Raw genomic sequence first — 23,300 nt, 5'->3', positions numbered from 1 at the left:
AGATCTCAGAAACATATAAAATTCTGATGGGACTGAAGAAGTTAGATGCAGGTAGAATGTTCCCGATGTTGGGGAAGCCCAGAACCAGGGGACACAGTCTAAGGATAAGGGGTAAGCCATTTAGGACTGAGATGAGGAGAAACTTCTTCACTCAGAGTTGTTAACCTGTGGAATTCCCTACCGCAGAGTTGTTTATATCCAATGAATTGGCATCTTCAAGAGGGAGTTAGATATGGCCCTTACGGCTGAAGGGATCAAAGGATATGGAGAGAAAGCAGGAAAGGGGTACTGAGGTGAATGTTCAGCCATTAACTCATTGAATGGCGGTGCAGGCTCGAAGGGCCGAATGGCCTACTCCTGCACCTATTTTCTATGTTTCTATTTCTATGAATGGTGGTGCAGGCTCAAAGGCTTACTCCTGTACCTATTTTCTATGTTTCTATGAGATTGAGGGGAGACTTAATTGAAGTGTCTAAAATTATGAGGGTCCCAGATAGAGTGGATAGGGAGGACCTATGTCCCCCAGCAGAGAGATCAATAAACGGGGGGCATAGATTTAAAGTAATTTGTAGGATTAGAGGAGAGTTAAGGAGAATTTGTTTCACCCAGTAGATGTTGGGGATCTGGAAATCACTGCATGAAAAGGTGATAGAGGCAAAAACGCTCAGCACATTTAAAAAATACTTGGATATGTACTTGAAGTGCTGTAACACACAAGGCTACGGACCAAGAGCTGGAAAGCGGGATTAAGCTGGATAGCTCTTTTTCAACCGGCACAGACGCAATGAGTTGGATGGCCTCCTTCTGTGCCATAGATGAAGAAAATATCCAATATAAATGTTTATATACTGTAGCGAGATTGGTTATTCTGATATTTTATTCGTGCTCTTTATATATCAACAGCAATGGATAATTACTGGATCGAATGGCCTTCTTCTATGCCATAAATTTCTATGATTTCTATGACAAAACATCGAATATAAAAATGTTTTTATACTACATGCTATAGCGTGATTGGTTATTCCGATAAGTGCTCTTTATATATTAACAGTAATAGATAATTGAAAGAGTTGAGAGATTCGTATCTCACTAGCGTATGCAGTTTGTTTTTTTTAAGGACAGTTAGGCTATAGCACTTATGTTATCACTATGAATTAATGGTTCCCGTCAACTGAGAATCAGTGTGTGTGAGTTTATTAACAAGAAGGAATCAAAATCCGGCTTTACACGTGAACTACCTCAGGTTGAAATTAATCAAAAAAATATTCAATGTATGAGGAAACTGTGGTGAATATGTAACAAAATTATGACAAAGCAGTTATCTTTATCCTTCAATACACAGCATGGATTTTACTTGTGATATGTTCACCACAGTCCCTTGTCAAGAGCAAATTTTTTGTAAAATTTCAGTTGTTTTAGTTTGTGTAATAAATAAATCAAATGTGCATGAAAACTAATCGCTCAGCAAGAAGCTTTTTAGATTTTACAAAGAAATAATTCACGACATTTGTGTGTGTCAAAAAAATATATATAGAGAGATAAATATAAATATAGAACATTCATATTGACTTACTATAGTGAGAAAACCAAGAACTTTAACAATTTTCCAGATATAAACATGAATTATCAATATTAATTTTCACTGTCAGCACTTGATAAATTCAGAACAGAAATTTGCCTTGATACGCGTGGGCAGTGCAGATACAAACACAAAACAGACAGAACTCTCAGAGCATCGCTTTAAGTTTTGAAAAGACCATTTGTCTTACCCCACAATAGTTAGCCAGTTGAAGCAACTGCCACATTTGTGACTCAATGTCACTGACTATCAGACAGATTGTTGCTCAAAATGATTGTGTAGCTGCAACGCGAAGCAGCTCAAGTGAAAATGTGACAAGCTTATTCTCTTGTAATTTGCCCCAGTTGTACAACATTGAAGCTGCAATCAACAGAAAGTTTGCAGTTCACATTTAAATGCTTTGGGCATATGAAGCAATAAGAATACATTCTCCTGTAATTGTCCCCTTACCACACTCTGCAGGAGGAACTGACTGAATATTCATGAACAACATTTCTTGCTCGCCAATCTTCCCCAATGGCTCAGCATGTTTATCTCGTGAATAGCTAAGCAAGCCTTAGAGACTAGGATAGTCCCAGGTTCAATTCTGACTCTGTGCTGATCTCATTTCAGGGACATTAAAAATTGGCAGCACCTCCCTTGGGTTAGGGAGGAGGGGAAAAAAAACTCAATGTTCATACTCCTGATACCTATCCAGTGAGCTTTGATGATAGTTTGTGCATGCAGACATTGAGCAAGGACAGGACTGAGTTTGGCTGTTTCTCTCCCACAATTAAATATGCTGCCAATGCACTCTGTCAAGACTCTCATGTGCATAATGACCACTTTGGCAAGGTTACTGGTACCTGTGGGACTGCAACCGATTCAGGAATCAAATGTTTTAGGATGAGGGAAAGGGAGAAAATTGAGAGATAATAAAATAATTAAAAGTCCATCATCAAAATTTACAGTCTGTGTACATCTATGATGTGCTAAAGTTCTAAGACATGTATTTTTGCTTATGTATTGCATCAAAAGTGCAACTTTACTTTCATAATGATGCCAGACACCTAGAAGTGATTACAAATGGGAAAAAGCAGCATTCTATAGAGACAATGCAGAAAATGCTAGCACAGTTGGGAATTACAATATGAAATACATAACCAATTACAAAGGCTAACATTTAACTCTTTTTACATAGTAAAATCATTCTGTAAAAATGAAAATCAACATTTTCAGGTATAATATTTTTTAAGCAAGCAAAATGATTCATAGCAATACATTTAGTATTTGTTCTGGTTTAAATTTCTCTGGGGAGGAATTAGAAAACAGCTGCTCAACATTAAGTCCTCCCAAAGAAGGAACTACAAGGTGGTGAATTAGCTTATATAAACCTGGGTGGGAAGAATGGAGTTTGCTGCATAAATACATAGTTGGCAAGTATTCTAAATAGGTGAGGAAATAGCTGGTTATGATTCATCAGCAACATGAATTCAGGGGATTTATGAATCTAGTTTTTGGGAAATAAAAGTACACAGTACAGAATTGCAACAGACCATCCAAAATAACCAAGATCCTCAGGAAAAATAAACTAATTTTGTGTATCTTCGCAATATATGTCCAAGTTAGGATGGTGTTTGACTTGGAAGGGAACTTAGAGGTGATGGCGGTCCCTTGTGCCTGCTACCCGAAATGGTAGAGCTCAAGGCTTTTCGAGGTCATGTTGAAAAAGCTTTGGCAAGATGCTGCAATCCATCTTGTCGATTGTACACACTGCAGTACTGGTCTGCTGCTTTTTATTTCCTGATTTGCTGCTGAGAATTCTTCAATGGCTGCTTAGACAGCTTGATGTCATGGCTGGATCGCTCTAGGAATCTCCTATTCACAGCGCTACAATCAATTACACGTCAAAAAACCTCAAATGTTCGCCACAGAGATCACGCTTTACTCAATTAGTAGGATGCAGTGCATTTTCAGCAAAAGAGCAACTACATGCATTCTTCTTCTCACAGAACTTGCTGTCTCAGTCGCAGACAGGTTCCAAAGTATTGGGTTACAAAATTCTGGACAGTACAGGATTTTGCTGCCAAATTCTTGAATGCTTTGTACAACTGTAAATGAGGTCAATATTCTTTCCCATCAGGGGAAGGAAAACAGACAAATGTTGGCAAGATCATAAAATTAAAAGGAATAGTTCATGACTGTCCTGCCCCAATGATATAAAGTGTATAATTATTATAATCTAGTCCAAGATCACTCTCTGGTCACTTTATTTTATCAATTTTATATTTTCTGTGCTTTCTATTTTGAGGTTGCTATTTGTTTGGAAAAGAAAATTACATGTGCCAATTGTGTTTTTTTTTTAATCATAACACTGGCACAATAATTGTAATAACAAATACTAGAAATACACAGGTTAGTCAGCATCTATAAACACAAAAGACAATTTAACATTTTGGATACATATTCTTCATAACAGCTCAGAAAAACCTTGTCTACACTTTAGAAATTAGGCGCAGGTAGCGAGACATGGAGTGGGGGGGGGGGCGGGGAGAGAGAGGGAGAAGTTAGAGGGAAGTTAGGGGATTTTACAAAGCATTAAACACTTCACTTTTACCAATAGTCATCATCAATAATAAATGATAAATAAACCAACCAATAAAATCCGCCGAAGAGCGCTGATCGGGCAAGCCCCGCCGCCGAGGTGGTAAGGGCATTGCGACGAGGCGAGACAGGGGACGGTGAGGCAGGCAGGCCACTCGGCCCGGGATAGGGGCAGCGAACAGCGCGACAGGGACAGGGTGCGCTGGGAGGGCCAGGAGCTACTACACACGCATGCAGACTCCACTGCATAGCGCGCAGCTGCCGGCACTCTTTTTGGCACGGGGGTAGCTCCGCCCCCAGCTGCTTGTGTTGCGCTGCGTTTACTGTGAAACAGGCCTGCTGCACTCGGAGAGCCGCGAAGTAAGTTTTAGGCTCTTTTTTTAATTCTTAAAAAAAATAGGTGGGCCTCTCGGAGTGCGCCGTTCTGGGAGGACATCTGAAATTTGGGCCCATAGTTACTACTTAGTGTATATCAGCCATGCTTATATTTTGTAAATGTTTTAACTGATTCTGAGACCTACAATTTCCTCGAAGTTAGTTACTATCACTGTTGCTCCTTTTGAAAAAGGATTTGCACCCGAGAGAGAGTGTTGCACACAGGATTCCTGGCTCAGCTTTTGACTGAGATTGGGTTGGGTGGGGGAGAACAAGAAGCAATTATCGAACTCTGATTATGCTGCGTTAATGTTTCATTCTCTGCAAAATAATGCTTTCATTTATTGATTTCTCATTCCTGTTCCAGTCAAACTGTTCCAAAAAATGTGCCCACAGTTAGACTGTAGTTGATGATGCCATTCCAAATAAAACAAACAACCAAAAAAGAATCAGATATGCCATAAAAGTTAATCCAGATAATGTTGTTTTATTTTCCTCATTTCCTGAAAAATGCAATTCATACAACACAAGTTCTAAAAATGCATTTTCATTTTCAAGACGTACCACTTCAATCAGTGCCAATTTCATATTATTTCTTGTTGGCTTACCTGCTTGGGGAGGAGACAGGCAACTTATAAATAAACAATTACCTACTAGTTGGCCTCAGGATGTCTCAAACAATTGACCTCTAATTAACCTCAGGAAGTGCCTATCTACAATTGCTCTTAAACGTACTGACCACTTACACACAGCTCTACCGTGGTGGTATTTACTGAACGGCACAAGATACAATGCTCCTGTGATTATGAAGCAGAGTATCTTCTGAGTAACACCACTGGGGATCCACTGTCAATATATTACAAATTTATTTAAAGTATGATACACACTGTGCATGCGTCTACAGCACAAAAACTTATTTTTTGAGTGATCATGGGAAATTTGAGCCAATCATATTCACACACTCTCACCACATCTTCCATATATTACTACTATATCCTCCAACTTATTTTGATCAATGCCATGAGTTAACCGCCAATATATTTTTGTTCTCTGGCTAACTAAGCAAAGTTGCTAGTGTCAAAGGTTTTTTTGAACACACTGTTTTTGATAGTATTTTGGCTTTATTTCTAGCAGTTCCATAACACCATTTAAAGCTGTGGACAGTTCCAACCATTGTATAAGGTTTTATTCCAAATAAACTTTCTTCATGCAACAGGTAATATTTACTACTTATTCCTAATGATCCAAGGTAGTTGATTTAAATAAAAATGTTCTAACAATTTGAACTTGAGTAGAAATCAGATTGGCTACAACAACAACTTGTGTTTATATAACACCTTCAATGTAGTAAACGTCCCAAGACGTTTTGTAGGAGCGTTATTAAACAAAATTTAGCATTGAGTCACACTAGGAGATGTTAGGGCAGATTGGTCAAAGTGGTAGGTTTTAGGGAGTGTCCTAAAGGAGGAAAGAGGTGTAGCGAGGGATAATTCCAGAGGTTAGGACCTTGGCAGCTGACAGCCTGACCACCAATGGTTACCGACTAAAATTAGGGATGTTCAAGAAGCCAGAATTTGAGGAACACAGATATCTTGGGAGGGTTGTGGGGCTGGAGGAGATTACAGAGATAGGGAGGGGCGAAACCATGGAAGGATTTGAAAACAAGGATGAGAATTTTAAAAATCGAGGCGTTGCTTAACCGGGAGCTAATGAAGGTCAGGGAGCACAGGGCTGATGGGTGAACGGGAATTAGTGCAAGTTAGGACACGGACAGCTGAGTTTTGGATGACCTCAAGCTTAATTAGGGTAGAACGTTTGAGGCCAGCCAGCCATGTGTTGGAATAATACATTTTAGAGGCAACAATGCTGAGGGTTTCAGCAGCAAATGAGTTGAGGCCAGGGTCGGAGTCGGACAATGTTACGGAGGTGGAAATAGGTGGTCTTAGTATGTGGTTGGAAGCTCATTTCAGGGTCAAATATGACACCAAGGTTCCGAACAGTCTGGTTCAGCCTCAGATGCTAGGGAGAGGGATGAAGTAGCTAGGGAACAAGGTTTATGGCAGGAACTGAAGACGATGGCTTTGGTCTTCCCATTATTTAGTTGGAGGAAATTTCTACTCATCCAGTATTGAATATCAGACAAGCAGTCTGACAATTTATACAGTGCCTACATATAAAAATCCATTTAAGTGCAGGGACAAACTAAACTATTTTTTTTAATTTCTGCACTATCAACTGTTCTTTCGCAACCGTTTGAAGAATCTGTGCAATGCTGTTCATATTTGGATAACCAAAAAGCTAATTATGCAACCAAATTAGTGAACAGCAGGGAAGTCAACTGGAAATAAAACTTTTTGTATGCCATGTATGATCTGGGTAATAATTTATTGTTGTTGATGTAGGTGGGGAAGATTTGGAACCACAATATATTCAGGATAAGCATAAAAAAATGCCAACTCCACAGTTTGTATTCATTGTGCATGGATTGAAATTGTAAATCTGTAGTTGGTGAACACCCATAAACCTTGACATAAATGCAGGTTATTGACTTAGAAAACTGAAGTGTTCAAATCCTTTTAAACTACTGATAATAAAGTAGAACTTTATATATGATCAAGCAGCCCATTAAAAACTTGGCAGCAGGATTCTTTTTATTAGTAAGGAAGAATACTTAAAATTAGGGGTTCTTGTTTGCCAGATATGCCAAGCTAGAGAAATGCCATGAGATTGGGCTCTGCTTGGACATAAATCAGCAGTAACTTTTCTTCCTCCATAGACTAACATTATTCCCGTGACAACAAGCAGTTATTTGTCAAACAAAATAGGCAGCCAAGTACGACACTGAGTCAGACCCTGGATGAGCTTGAAGTCTGTATACAACTTAAATATTGTTTTCTTAGCAGGATAAATAAGATATCCAATTTGTTTTAAAGAAAAGAAAGACTTGCATATAAATAGTGCCTTTCACAACCACTGGATGTCTCAAAGCTTAACAGCCAATGATGTACTTTTTGAATTAAATCAAATAATAGGTAATTTCAAACATCAGTACATGCAAAGTATATTCCCTGAGATATGACACCAACTGAAACAGCTAAATACTATCTAAAAGTCCCCAATTGGAAGCAGAGTTAAAAAGGGAAATTCTTTCCACTGACTCTGAATGGAAGAGGGGAAAGTCCACTCAAGATCATTAAAATCAGTTCAGCGGGATTTCAGGACAAAAACTACTGTAGCTTAATTGAAATTTCGCAAAAGATAGATAACAGCAAATAACTATCTTATAATTCGTTATAGTAGAACACATGGATTTGAATAGTGACAAGGTCAAGTAGTTTAAGACTAACCTGTCCCAGCAGACATCATCCAAAGGATGACACCTCAAATAATAATGCACATCTTCAGAACTGAATTGGAGTGCCAAACTTGGCCATGTGGATTGAGGCTTGAATTCACAACTTTCTGATGCAGAGGCAAGGCGGCAACCAATCGAATAAAATTGAAACTAAGGGGCCAAGTTTTGGCCCGAGTTGCTCCTGTTTTTTTGGAGCAACTGGTTTAGAATGGAGTATCTTAAAAATTGCAATTATCGGCATTTAGTTTGCTCCAGTTCCAGTCAGTTAGAACAGTTTCAGTTTGGAACAGATTTTTTTTTCAAAAGGGGGTGCGTCCGGCCACTTACGCCCGTTTTGAAAGTTTAGGCAGTGAAAACTTACTCCAAACTAACTTAGAATGGAGTAAGTGTAGACTTTTGTATGCTCAGAAAAACCTTGCCTACACTTAGAAAATCAGGCGTAGGTTACAAATCAGAGAATAAATGATAAATACATCAATAAATCAACCAATAAATCAAAATAAATTTAAAAATTAATTTAAAAAAAAAAAAAATCAATAAATAAAACATTTTCTACTTACCGACTGCAGCACCGGGAACCCTCCAACAGCGTGCTGGGACGGCCCCCCCAGTGTGTCTCTGTCAGTGTCTCTATCTCTGTCTGTCTGTGTGTGTGTCTCTCACTCTCTGTCTGTCAGTGTTTGTGTTTCTGACAGCAAGAGGAGGGCGAGAGGAGGGCGAGAGGGATACTGAACGGGCCGGGCCCAAGACTTGACTTAAAGGTAGGTGGCCGGGGGTCGGGTCGGGGGTGGTCGGGTCCGGGGGCCGGAGGGGGAGTGGAAAAAAAAGAGTGGGGAGTGGGAATTGAGTCTGGTCCGGGGGCGGGGGTCAGGTCCTGGGGGGGGGGGGGGGGAGGGAGCGGGAGTCGAGTCGGGTCCGGGGGCGGGGAGGGAGAGGGGAGAGCGGGGGGTCGGGTCTGGTCGGGAGGAAGTAGGAGCTGGGCGTGGAAGGCAGCCTTATCCACGCAGCTCCAGTGAGGCCATTCGGCCAGGGCTAGGGGCTGCGTGCTTTGGGCCCCTCCCACACAGTTTTGGGTGCCTGGAGCTATTGCACATGCGTGCCCACTGTATCGCGCCTGTGCAGAGGTCCTGGCACTGTTTTCAGCGCAGGGTCCTGGCTCTGGCTCTGCCACCCACAGCTCGTGCTGCGCCGCGCCCAGATCCAGAGGACCTGCAGGGAGCCGGAGAATAGGTAAGTATTTTTTAGGTGCACTTTCTGGCGCGAAAAACGGGCGTCCAGGTCGGGGCTGCGCCTAACTTGGGCCCTAAATATCTGTAACTTGACCAGAACACAGAAATGAAAAAAAATAAATTGTAATTAATTGTTTTTTATTTTGGACCATAAATGTGATTTTTCTAACACCATACATCTCTACATGGCTTTCAGAGAGTATTTTTCAACAAACTAACTGAACAAGTCTTCTATTCACAGGCAACTTCTAGCTATTCCAACAGCAGCTTTGTAATGGTACATCAATTTTGATTTAAAAAACATATTTTCCCAAGTTTCAGTGGCCAGTGGCAGTTATAGCCTTCAATTTTTCATATTGGCTTCTATTTTCTGAAGCGATGGATTCATAGAATTGACACATATGTATGCCAGATATATGCACTGTCATTTCCCACTCATTATCAAAGATTTGTATAGTAGCAGACTCCGGTGAAATACAAGTACAATGAATAATAATTTTAAATGTATGGGACTTTTGGTGCACTACTACATCAACTTCTGAACAGATTATTAGACAAAGTCTTTTCAAATCCATGCCCCAACCTTTTTGTTAGGTTTTACTGCAACAGCAGCAACAGATATCCCAAAAGAAGAAATGATGGCCTGCAATTTCCTGAAAACATGCGCTGCAGTGAGGCCGCATTTATGGCAAACACCATTAATGATGGCGTGAGCTACTTGCACCATTAGTTATGCAATGGCAAAATTTTCTCGAACCCTCTGCTGCGATCCTTGGTGGAACAGTGAGGAAAACAATCATAGCTCCGCACCCTCCCTCCCTACAAAATCAATGGAGCAGTGGCTCAGTGCTGGCACTTTAGCCTATGAGTCAGAAGGTTGTGGGTTCAAGTACCACTCCAGAGACATGACCACAAAAGCTAAGTTGACACTCCAGTACAGTACTGAGAGAGGGTTGCATTGTTGGAGGTGCTGTCTTTTGAATGAGAAGTAAAACCAAGGCCACGTTTGCCCTCTCAAGTGGACATAAAAGATCCCAGCACTATTTTGAATATGAGCAGGGGAGTTCTCCCTGGTGGCCTAACCAATATTTATCGCTCAACCAACACCACTAAATTACATTACAACAATGACTACATTTCAAAAAGTACTTAATTGGCTATAAAGCGCTTTGGGACGTCTGGTGGTCGTGAAAGGCGCTATATAAATGCAAGTCTTTCTTTCAAATTTGTTGCAATAACGTTGCCACTTAGAGTGAATCAAAACAGTATGGTGACCCGACAATGTTGAGATTATATCGAATGAAGAGAACTGCAAAACTTCACGGGGAACCTCAACAAGCTCAAAAAGGCATTGGCTTTGTAAGTGTTAAATGAGCTAAATTTAGTGGAATAAACACAACATTTTTGATGCCTGTATTTGTAGATAGCAGAGCTAGCTGAACACCAGTTGAAGATTTTGGCTGACCTGAAGCAGAATATCCTTTGCGACAATATAAATTAAAGGCCTTTCACAGCACCCTCACCTGAATCAGAAAGTTGTGGGTTCAAGTCCCACACTCCAGGGTCTTCAGCACAAAAATCTAGGCTGACACTCCAAAGTAGCACTGAGGGAGTGCTATACTGTTAGAGATGCCGTCTTTTGGATGAGATGTTAAACCGAGGCCTAATTGCTCTCTCAGGTGGTTGTAAAAGATCCTATGGTACTATTTTGAAGAGCAGGGGAATTATCCCTGGTGTCATGGCAATATTTATCTCTCAAAGCAACACAATAAAAACAGATTATCTGGTCATGATCACATCACAGTTAGTGGGAGCTTTCAGTGTGCAAATTGGCTAAGTTTCCTACATTACAACAGTGACTGCACTTCAAGAAGTACTTCATTAACTGTAAAGCATTTTGGGACGTAGTCGTGAAAGGTGTTATATAAATGCAGGTCTTCTTTCTTTTGAACTATAGTTATTTTAGTTTAATAATTCATTCACCCTATCTTGGGAAACTGGATTTGAAATTAGTTAGCACTAGGTACCCTAGTGTCTTCGTGGTCTTTCTTTCTAGGACTTCACACTGATCAATGATTCGCTATTCTCAATTCAGAGGATAATCATTTCATTCAGCTCTCTAAATCAGATATGCTTTTAGATTTAACTTTGAATAGACAACAAAATGATTCATGCAATACTGCATGGTATCTGAACTTTACCTAGCTGGTGATTGTTCCATCCTTTTTAGCCGTTAGAGTTATTGGACCAATACGTTGGCCATTCGGAAGTGACATTGCTAAACACTGGCATAAATGGACCACTGCAGGATCAGGACACTCCATGGTCTAACTTAATGTTTGGCAGTAAATTTGCCATTTCAGGAAATTCCAGGGTTAGATATTGAACAATAATGGATGATCAGGAGAAAATTCTAAATAGCTTATCTAATTAAAACCATTTGGAGCGGTGGTTGTCAATTTGGTCACAGTTTTGCCACAGAGTCCGAAGGTTGTGGGTTCAAGTCTCACTCCAGGACATGACCAGAATATCTAGGCTGGCAAATCAGTACAGTACTGAGGGAGTGCTACATTATTAGAGGCTGACTTTCAGATGAGATATTAAATCGAGGTTTCATTCATTTGCTATATAAATGCAAGTTGTTGGTGTTATCTGTTCAGGTGGCTGTAAAAGTTTCTATGGCACTATGCAAAGAAGAGCCAAGAGAATTCTCTCAGTATCCTGGCTAAAATTTATCCCTTGGCCAAAACTACCAAAACAGATTAACTATTTGCTGGAATTCTTTGAGGATGTAACGAGCAGGGTGGATAAGGGGGAACCAGTGGATGTGGTGCATTTGGATTTCCAGAAGGCATTCGATAAGGTGCCACATAAGAGGTTACTGCACAAGATAAAAGCTCATGAGGTTGGGTGTAATATATTAGCATGAATAGAGGATTGGTTAACGAACAGAAAACAGAGAGTCGGGATAAATGGGTCATTTTCCGGTTGACAAAGTGACGTGTGGGGTGCCACAGGGATCAGTGTTGGGTCCTCAACTATTTACAATCTATATTAAGATTTGGATGAAGAGACTGAGTGTAATGTAGCCAAGTTTGCTGATGATACAAAGATGGGGGGAAAGCAAATTGTGAGGAGGGCACAATAAATCTGCAAAGGGATATAGACAGGCGAAGTGAGTGGGCAAAAATTTGGCAGATGGAGTATAATGTTGGAAAATGTGAGGTTATCCACTTTGGCAGAAATAATAGAAAAGCAAATTATAATTTAAATGGACAAAAATTGCAAAGTGCTGCAGTACAGAGACCTGGGGACCTTGTGCATGAAACACAAAAAGTTAGTATGCAGGTACAGCAAGTAATCAGGAAGGCAAATGCAATGTTGGCCTTTACTGAAAGGAGGAGAGAGTATAAAAGCAGGGTATTTGTGACCTGGAGTACTGCGCACAGTTTTGGTCCCCGTATTTAAGGAAGGATCATCATCATAGGCAGTCCCTCAGAATCGAGGAAGACTTGCTTCCACTCTTAGCATGAGCTCTTAGGTGGCTGTACAGTTCAATACAAGAACCACAGACTCTGTCACAGGTGGGACAGATAGTCGTTGAGGGAAAGTGTGGGCAGGGAGCCTGGTTCCCGCCCTCTCCTTCCGCTGCCTGCGCTTGATTTCTGCATGCTCTCAGCGACGATACTCGAGGAGCTCAGCGCCCTCCGAAATGCACTTCCTCTACTTAGGGCCATCTATGGCCAAGGACTCCCAGATGTCAGTGGGGATGTCGCACTTTATCAGGGAGGCTTTGAGGGTGTCCTTGAAACGTTTCCTCTGCCCGCCTTTGGCTCGTTTGCCGTGGACGAGTTCAGAGTAGAGCGCTTGCTTTGGGAGTCTCGGGTCAGGCATGCGAACTATGTGGCCTGCCCAGCGGAGCTGATCAAGTGTGATCAGTGCATCAATGCTGGCCTGGATGAGAACGCTAATGTTTGTGCGTCTGTCCTTCCAGGGGATTTGCAGGATCTTGCGGAGACATCGCTGGTGGTATTTCTCCAGCGTCTTGAGGTGTCTACTGTACATGGTTCACGTCTGAGCCATAAAGGAGGGCGAGTATTACGACGGCCCTGTAGACCATGAGCTTGGTGACAGTTTTGAGGGACTGATCTTCAAACACTCTTTTCCTCAGGCAGCCGAAGGCTGCACTGGTGCACTGGAGGTCGTGCTGGATTTCATCATCAATGCCTGCTCTTGTTGCTAGGAGGCTCCCGAGATAGGGGACGTGGTCTACGTTGTCCAGGGCCATGCTGTGGATCTTGATATTTGGGGGGGCAGTGCTGTGCAGCAAGGACAGGCTGATGGAGGACCTTTGTCTTACTCATGTTTAGCGCAAGGCCCAAGCTTTCATACGCCTCGGTAAATATGTCGACTATGTCCTGGAGTTCAGCCTCTGCGTGTGCACAGACACAGGCGTCGTCCGCGTACTGTAGCTCGATGACAGAGGTTGGAGTGGTCTTTGATGTGGCCTGGAGACGGTGAAGGTTGAACAGCTTTCCACTGGTTCTGTAGTTTAGCTCCACTCCAGCTGGGAGCTCATGAACTGTGAGGTGGAGCATGGCAGCGAGGAAGATTGAGAAGAGGGTTGGGGCGATGATGTAACCCTGCTTGACCCTGGTCCGGACATGAATTGGGTCTGTGAAGGATCTGTTGATAAGGATCACTGCTTGCAGGTCATCATGGAGCAGGTGGAGTATGGTAACGTACATAGCAACATAGAAAATAGGTGCAGGAGTAAGCCATTCGGTCCTTCTAGCCTGCACAGCCATTCAATGAGTTCATGGCTGAACATGCAACTTCAGTACCCCATTCCTGCTTTCTCGCCATACCCCTTGATCCCGCTAGTAGTAAGGACTTCATCGAACTCCTTTTTGAATATATTTAATGAATTGGCCTCAACAACTTTCTGTGGTAGAGAATTCCACAGGTTCACCACTCTCTGGGTGAAGAAGTTTCTCCTCATCTCGGTCCTAAATGGCTTACCCCTTATCCTTAGACTTTGTCCCCTGGTTCTGGACTTCCCCAACATTGGGAACATTCTTCCTGCATCTAACCTGTCTAAACCCGTCAGAATTTTAAACGTTTCTATGAGGTCCCTTCTCATTCTTCTGAACTCCAGTGAATACAAGCCCAGTTGATCCAGTCTTTCTTGATAGGTCAGTCCCGCCATCCCGGGAATCAGTCTGGTGAACCTTCGCTGCACTCCCTCAATAGCAAGAATGTCCTTCCTCAGGTTAGGAGACCAAAACTGTACACAATACTCCAGGTGTGGCCTCACCAAGGCCCTGTACAACTGTAGCAACACCTCCCTGCCCCTGTACTCAAATCCCCTCGCTATGAAGGCCAACATGCCATTTGCTTTCTTAACCGCCTGCTGTACCTGCATGCCAACCTTCAATGACTGATGTACCATGACACCCAGGTCTCGTTGCACCTCCCCTTTTTCTAATCTGTCACCATTCAGATAATAGTCTGTCTCTCTGTTTTTACCACCAAAGTGGATAACCTCACATTTATCCACATTATACTTCATCTGCCATGCATTTGCCCACTCACCTAACCTATCCAAGTCACTCTGCAGCCACATAGCATCCACCTCGCAGCTCACACTGCCACCCAACTTAGTGTCATCCGCAAATTTGGAGATACTGCATTTAATCCCCTCGTCTAAATTATTAATGTACAGTGTAAACAGCTGGGGTCCCAGCACAGAACCTTGCGGTACCCCACTAGTCACTGCCTGCCATTCTGAAAAGTCCTCATTTACTCCTACTCTTTGCTTCCTGTCTGACAACCAGTTCTCAATCCATGTCAGCACACTACCCCCAATCCCATGTGCTTTAACTTTGCACATTAACCTCTTGTGTGGGACCTTGTCGAAAGCCTTCTGAAAGTCCAAATATACCACATCAACTGGTTCTCCCTTGTCCACTCTACTGGAAACATCCTCAAAAGATTCCAGAAGATTTGTCAAGCATGATTTCACTTTCACAAATCCATGCTGACTTGGACCTATCATGTCACCTCTTTCCAAATGCACTGCTATGACATCCTTAATAATTGATTCCATCATTTTACCCACTACCGATGTCAGGCTGACCGGTCTATAATTTCCTGTTTTCTCTCTCCCTCCTTTTTTAAAAAGTGGGGTTACATTGGCTACCCTCCACTCCATAGGAACTGATCCAGAGTCAATGGAATGTTGGAAAATTACTATCAATGCATCCGCTATTTCCAAGGCCACCTCCTTAAGTACTCTGGGATGCAGTCCATCAGGCCCTGGGGATTTATCGGCTTTTAATCCCATCAATTTCCCCAACACAATTTCCCGACTAATAAGGATTTCCCTCAGTTCCTCCTCCTTACTAGACCCGCTGACCACTTTTATATCCGGAAGGTTGTTTGTGTCCTCCTTAGTGAATACCGAACCAAAATACTTGTTCAATTGGTCCGCCATTTCTTTGTTCCCCCTTATGACTTCCCCTGATTCTGACTGCAGGGGACCTATGTTTGTCTTTACTAACCTTTTTCTCTTTACATATCTATAGAAACTTTTGCAATCCGTCTTAATGTTCCCTGCAAGCTTCTTCTCGTACTTCATTTTCCCTGCCCTAATCAAACCCTTTGTCCTCCTCTGCTGAGTTCTAAATTTCTCCCAGTCCCCGGGTTCGCTGCTATTTCTGGCCAATTTGTATGCCACTTCCTTGGCTTTAATACTATCCCTGATTTCCCTTGATAGCCACGGTTGAGCCACCTTCCCCATTTTATTTTTACGCCAGACAGGAATGTACAATTGTTGCAGTTCATCCATGCGGTCTCTAAATGTCTGCCATTGCCCATCCACAGTCAACCCCTTAAGTATCATTCACCAATCTATCCTAGCCAATTCATGCCTCATACCTTCAAAGTTAGCCTTCTTTAAGTTCTGGACCATGGTCTCTGAATTAATTGTTTCATTCTCCATCCTAATGCAGAATTCCACCATATTATGGTCACTCTTCCCCAAGGGGCCTCGCACAACGAGATTGCTAATTAATCCTCTCTCATTACACAACACCCAGTCTAAGATGGCCTCGACATATTGGTCTAGAAAACCATCCCTTATGCACTCCATGAAATCCTCCTCCACCGTATTGCTTCCAGTTTGGTTAGCCCAATCTATGTGCATATTAAAGTCACCCATTATAACTGCTGCACCTTTATTGCATGCACCCCTAATTTCCTGTTTGATGCCCTCCCCAACATCACTACTACTGTTTGGAGGTCCGTACACAACTCCCACTAACGTTTTTTGCCCTTTGGTGTTCTGCAGCTCTACCCATATAGATTCCACATCATCCAAGCTAATGTCCTTCCTAACTATTGCATTAATCTCCTCCTTAACCAGCAATGCTACCCCACCTCCTCTTCCTTTTATTCTATCCTTCCTGAATGTTGAATACCCCTGGATGTTGAGTTCCCAGCCCTGATCATCCTGGAGCCACGTCTCTGTAATCCCAATCACATCATATTTGTTAACATCTATTTGCACAGTTAATTCATCCACCTTATTACGGATACTCCTTGCATTAAGACACAAAGCCTTCAGGCTTGTTTTTTTAACACCCTTTGTCCTTTTAGAATTTTGCTATACAGTGGCCCTTTTTGTTCTTTGCCTTGGGTTTCTCTGCCCTCCACTTTTCCTCATCTCCTTTCTATCTTTTGCTTTTGTCTCCTTTTTGTTTCCCTCTGTCTCCCTGCATTGGTTCCCATCCCCCCTGCCATATTAGTTTAACTCCTCCCCAACAGCATTAACAAACACTCCCCCTAGGACATTGGTTCTGGTCCTGCCCAGGTGCAGACCGTCCGGTTTGTACTGGTCCCACCTCCCCCAGAACCGGTTCCAATGCCCCAGGAATTTGAATCCCTCCCTGCTGCACCACTGCTCAAGCCAAGTATTCATCTGCGCTATCCTGCGATTCCTACTCGGACTAGCACGTGGCACTGGTAGCAATCCCGAGATTACTACTTTTGAGGTCCTACTTTTTAAATTTAGCTCCTCGCTCCTTAAATTCGTTTCGTAGGACCTCATCCCTTTTTTTTACCTATGTCGTTGGTACCAATGTGCACCACGACAACTGGCTGTTCTCCCTCCCTTTTTAGAATGTCCTGCACCCGCTCCGAGACATCCTTGACCCTTGCACCAGGGAGGCAACATACCATCCTGGAGTCTCGGTTGTGGCCGCAGAAACGCCTATCTATTCCCCTTACAATTGAATCCCCTATCACTATCGCTCTCCCTACTGTTGGGGGCATCCGAAACAGAGCAGGACGCTCCATAGACCCTCGCGGTTGACAGTGTCAAAGATCTTTGTCAGGTCAAAGAAAGCCATGTATAAGGGCTGGCGTTGTTCCCTGCATTTATCCTGCAGCTGTCGCGCTGCAAAAATCATGTCGTTGTGCCTCGGAGGGGAAAAATCCGCACTGCGACTCCGGGAGGAGCTCCTCGGCCACAAGGAGAAGATGGTTGAGGAGGACTCCAGCGACGACTTTCCCAGTGGTTGAAAGCAGGGAGATTCCTCTGTAGTTGCCGCAGTCGGACGTGTCCCTTTTTTTAAAAAAGATGGTCACGATCACTGCATCTCAGATCTCTCAGCATGCTCTCCTTCCTCCAGATGAGAGAGGAGGAGGTCGTGTATTCGTGCCAGTCGTGCCTCTCCACCATACTTCAGTGCCTCATCAGGGATTCCATGCGCTCCCGTAGCCTTGTTGTTTTTTTAGCTGTCATATGGCCTTTTCTACCTCATGCAGTGTTGGGGTCTCACTGAGGTGGTGGCGGGTAGCATGCTGCAGAATGGGGAAGGATATACTTGCATTGAAGGCTGTTCAGAAAAGGTTCACTAGGTTCATTCCGGAGATGAGGGGGTTGACTTATGAGGATAGGTTGGGCCTTTACACATTGGAGTTCAGAAGAATGAGAGGTGATCTTATTAAAACTTATAAGATAATGAGGGGGATCGACAAGGTGGATGCAGAGAGGATATTTCCATCCATAGGGGAAACTAAAACTAGGGGACATAGTCTTAGAATAAGGGGCCGCCCATTTAAAACTGAGATGAGGAGAAATTTCTTCTCTCAGACGGTTGTAATTCTATGGAATTCTCTGCCCCAGAGAGCTGTGGAGGTTGGGTCATTGAATATATTTAAGGCGGAGACAAGACAAATTTTTCAGCGATAAGGGAGTAAAGAGTTATGGGGAGGGGGCACAGAAGTGGAGCTGAATCCATGCTCAGATCAGCCATGATCTTAGAGTGGCAAAGCAGGCTCGAGGGTCCGAATGGTCTACTGCTGCACCTATTTTCTATGTTTCTATGTAACCTGTCCAATCCCATCAGAATTTTATATGTTTCTATGACATCCCCGCTCATTCTTCTAAATTCCAGCGAATATAAGCCTAGTCAATCCAGTCTTTCTTCATATGTCAGTCCTGCCATCCCGGGAATCGGTCTGGTGAACGTCTGCTGCACTTCCTCAATAGCAAGAATGTCCTTTGCCAGATTAGGAGACCAAAACTGTACACAATATTCAAAGTGTGGCCTCACCAAGGCCCTGCACAACTGCAGTAAGACCTCTCTGCTCCTATACTCAAATCCTCTCGCTATGAAGGCCAACATGGCATTTGCCTTCTTCACCGCCTGCTGTACCTGCATGCCAACTTTCAAGGACTGAAGAACCATGACACCCAGGTCTCGTTGCACCTCCCCTTTTCCTAATCTGTCACTATTCAGATAATATTCTGCCTTCCTGTTTTTGCCACCAAAGTGGATAACCTCACATTTATCTACATTATACTGCATCTGCCATGCATTTGCCCACTCACCTAACCTGTCCAAGTCACCCTGCAGCCTCTTGGCATGCTCCTCACAGCTCACTCTGCCACCCAGCTTAGTGTCATCTGCAAACTTGGAGATATTACACTCAATTCCTTCATCTAAATCATTAATGTACATTGTAAATAGCTGGGGTCCCAGTACTGAACCTTGCGGTACCCCACTGGTCACTGCCTGCCATCTGAAAAGGACCCGTTTACTTCTACTCTTTGCTTCCTGTCTGCCAACCAGTTCTCTATCTAGATCAATACATTACCCCCAATACCATGTACTTTAATTTTGCACACTAATCTCTTGTGTGGGACCTTGTCAAAAGCCTTCTGAAAGTCAAAATACACCACATCCACTGGTTCTCCCTTGTCCACTCTACTAGTTACATCCTCAAAAAATTCTCGAAGATTTGTCAAGCATGATTTCCCTTTCATAAATCCATGCTGACTTGGACCGATCCTGTCACTGCTTACCAAATGCGCTGCTATTACATCTTTAATAATTGATTCCAACATTTTCCCCACTACCGATGTCAAGCTAACCGAACTACAATTCCATGTTTTCTCTCTCCCTCCTTTTTTAAAAAAGTGGGGTTAAATTAGCTACCCTCTAATCCATAGGAATTGATCCAGAGTCTATAGAATGTTGGAAAATGACCACCAATGCATCCACTATTTCTAGGGCCACTTCCTTAAGTACTCTGGGATGCAGATTATCAGGCCCTGGGTATTTATCAGCCTCAATCCCATCAATTTCCCGAACACAGTTTCCTGACTAATAAGGATTTTCTTCAGTTCCTCCTTCTCGCTTGACCCTCGGTCCCCTACTATTTTCGGGAGGTTATTTGCGTCTTCCTTAGTGAAGACAGAACCAAAGTACTTGTTCAATTGGTCTGCCATTTCCTTGTTCTCCATTATGAATTCACCTGATTCTGACTGCAAGGGACCTACATTAGGCTTCACTAATCTTTTTCTCTTCACATATCTATGGAAGCTTTTGCAGTCAGTTTTTATGTTCCCTACAAGTTTCCTCTCATACTTTATTTTCCCCCTCCTAATTAGACTCTTTGTCCTCCTCTGCTGAATTCTAAATTTCTCCCAGTCCTCAAGTTTGCTGCTTTTTCTGGCCAATTTATATGCCTCTTCCTTGGATTTAACACTATCCCTAATTTCCCTTGTTAGCCAGCCACCTTCCTCTTTTTATTTTTACGCCAGATAGGGACGTACAATTGTTGTAGTTCATCCATGTGATCTTTAAATGTCTGCCATTGCCTATCCACAATCAGGCCTTTAAGTATCATTCACCAGTCTATCCTAGCCAATTCACACCTCAAACCATCGAAGTTATCTTTCCTTAAGTTCAGGACCCTAGTCTCTGAATTAACTGTGTCACTCTCCATCTTAATAAAGAATTCTACCATATTGTGGTCACTCTTCCCCAAGGGGCCTCACACTACCAGATTGCTAATTAATCCTCTCTCATTACACAAGACCCAGTCTAGGATGGCCTGCTCCCTAGTTGGTTCCTTGACATATTGGTCTAGAAAACCATCCCTTATACACGCCAGGAAATCCACATCCACAGTATTGCTACCAGTTTGGTTAGCCCAATCAATATGTAGATTAAAGTCACCCATGATAACTGCTGTACCCTTATTGCACACGTCCCCAATTTCCTGTTTGATGCCATCCCCAACCTCCCTACTACTGTTTCGTGGTCTGTACACAACTCCTACTAACATTTTCTGCCCTTTGGTATTTCGCAGCTCTACCCATATAGATTCCACATCATCCAAGCTAATGTACTTCCTTACTATTACGTTAATCTCCTCTTTAACTAGTAATGCTACCCCATCTCCTTTTCCTTCCTGTCTCTCCTTCCTGAATATTGAATACCCCTGGATGTTGAGTTCCCAGTCTTGGTTACCCTGGAGGTGCAATATAAATGAAAGTGCTTTCTTTTGACATTTTAATGGAATGGAATGGAATCCAATATCAAAAAGGAAATCCTATACTTGTGTAATTCATCCTTTGCATATTTCCTCACTTTGGATTTAATTCATGAAAACTGGCTGGCATTGCAATCACAGCTACACAGGTGAAGAATCTATCTCCAATTGAGCACACGAGGTCACAGGTACAATAGCCTAATAGATGTCAGATGAGAGATGCAAAACCAGAATGAAATAAGCTAGTTGTATACTTCAGTGTTGGTACTCTTATCTCCAAATAGAGGTCATCTTTGCTCTATATAGATTTATTTTTAAATTTTTAAAAAAGGGACTTCTTACAGATTATGCCTACTCTTTAAGCAGCTCACAATGCAAAGATTTAAAAGCAGAGGTCAAGGTAAATTTAAGAGGTCAATTACCCTTTCTGGTTTGGGGCCAATAATGCACATACACCCAAAACCATTTATCAATCTCACACATCTCTAATCACTGTCTTATCTTGTCCAAATATTGTAACACTTAAGTTTGCTTTGGGTTATTGTTTCAAGAAAAAACAAAGTTTACACTATTAAACTAAGTGACTGTTACACACCTGCTGGTACAGAACCACAATCATTACCAGTGCCGTATCTATCCTTCAGCAACTAGTACTTTAGCACACTAGATGTTGCATTATCTCAAATATCACAATGGTCTAATGTTTAGTTATATAATCATGAGTATCACAGGCAACCCACAAAAATACCCACAAGAGCAATTTAATTGGGTACCTGAAGTAACAATACATTGTTAGAAATAAAACAAATATTTTGTAACTTGAAATAGCCAGTCTTAATAACTACAGTAACCTCCACACAATGTTGGTTACAATGTACAATATATTTTTCTCTGCTTCCATCATGAAAAGTGTCAGTGCGTTGGCTACACAGGTGCTGAAGCTATCCCCAAGATAAATTGACACTTTGGAGCATAACTTGCCCAGAGAAGAATGACTGTCTGCCGTCAGAGGTGCATAAGTTTACAGGGGAAAAATTCTCTCCCTCTCGATATACACACAAAAACCATACAAACATCGCACTTAGAAAGAGAAAGAACATTCTCAGACAACATAGAGGGATAAAAGACCTTGACATTTTTGCAATCAACTGAAGTATGAAATACACTAAAATGTACAGTAAATGAAACCATAATGTTAAAATATATCATTTGTATATTCTCTGTTTAATATGTCATAGGCTGAGGGCTAATGTAAATTTTAAATACTGGAATTTTAAGTATGTCTTTGAAACCAACACCAATATTAACACAGCTTCAGGCCATTCACGGTTAAAGCACTGAAGTGAAGTTGGAAGTAGCGAGCTGTCTGTCTATACAAATCTATGTAAAACACAACATGTTATACACCGCGGCTCCTTCACCCCATAACCACTCACTAACGGTGCGATAAGGTCACAGGCATAATTAATTCATTTACTTTTTTGCTAAGACCACGTGCCGGAGCTAAGAATAAGTGAAAACTTTTCTTTAAAAATAAACACCTACGTGCTACTTTGTGGCGGTCCTTCGCATCTCCCGGAGGCGGCAGTCCTGCGAACTGAACCCGGTTTCCAGACATTGCTGTGGTGATGTGTTTTTTTTTCCAAATATGATCATTCTTCCTTGCCGTCCTTTTAATTTGTGTTTTCGGTGGAGTGTCAGCTCAGCAGGAATGGAGCAGAGCGCTTTGCAGAGCTGTGTCGAGCCGCAGTTCTGTCATGCCTCTCGCGCGCTGACTCTGCTCTCGCTCGCTCACTCACTCACTCTGTCTGCTGTCAGAGCGCAGCGCGTTTCACGCCAAGACTGCAGTGCTGGGCCCGCCCATACTGCTCGCTGCTGGCCGGAAGCTGCTTTCATTCACCTGGGCAGCTCCTCAAGGGGAGTGGGGCTAAGAGATGGGGTGAGGGAGGGAGCGCGATGGGTGCGTGCAGGCGCCGCTCTCGGTAATTATTAATAACACGATTGCAGCCAGACTGCGTCATCTTCAGACCGGTTGCTGCAAGGTTGATATATGAAAATAGAGAAAAAAAAGGCCCGTGTTTATGTATTTTTAAATGTGAAAAGAGAGGATGTAGGGCATGCATTTAACTGGGCAAATATACTTCATGTGCATATTCATATTCAGTGTTTTTAGTTTCCAGCAAGGCAATACACGCGCGCGTGTTTTTTTTGAACTACTGACGTGAAATTGCTGTTTCATTGCTCTTAAATTGGAAACCTTTTCACATTTCAAAGTCTCCGAGTTTCCGTGGGAGATAGTTTTTTTTGTTTCAAATTAATTTACCCAGCGGTT

General features: G+C 42.5%; 1 protein-coding gene across 9 annotated transcripts in view; it reads right to left on the bottom strand.

Moving 5' to 3' along the window:
* LOC139264638 (sickle tail protein) overlaps positions 1-22,799 on the bottom strand; it is an 801,407-nt gene extending 778,608 nt beyond the window's left edge. For all 9 annotated transcript variants that reach the window (XM_070881417.1, XM_070881420.1, XM_070881418.1 and 6 more), the window contains exon 1: positions 22,514-22,799. In XM_070881417.1, coding sequence (XP_070737518.1) covers positions 22,514-22,586 — 73 coding nt within the window. In that variant the 5' untranslated portion in view covers positions 22,587-22,799. The remainder of the gene's footprint in view (positions 1-22,513) is intronic.
* Between the last annotated feature and the right edge of the window lie 501 nt (positions 22,800-23,300).

Source organism: Pristiophorus japonicus, chromosome 5 (assembly GCF_044704955.1).
Source record: "Pristiophorus japonicus isolate sPriJap1 chromosome 5, sPriJap1.hap1, whole genome shotgun sequence".
In the NCBI taxonomy this organism is placed as follows: Eukaryota; Metazoa; Chordata; class Chondrichthyes; family Pristiophoridae; genus Pristiophorus; species Pristiophorus japonicus.
This window is presented reverse-complemented; position numbering and strand designations above follow the sequence as displayed.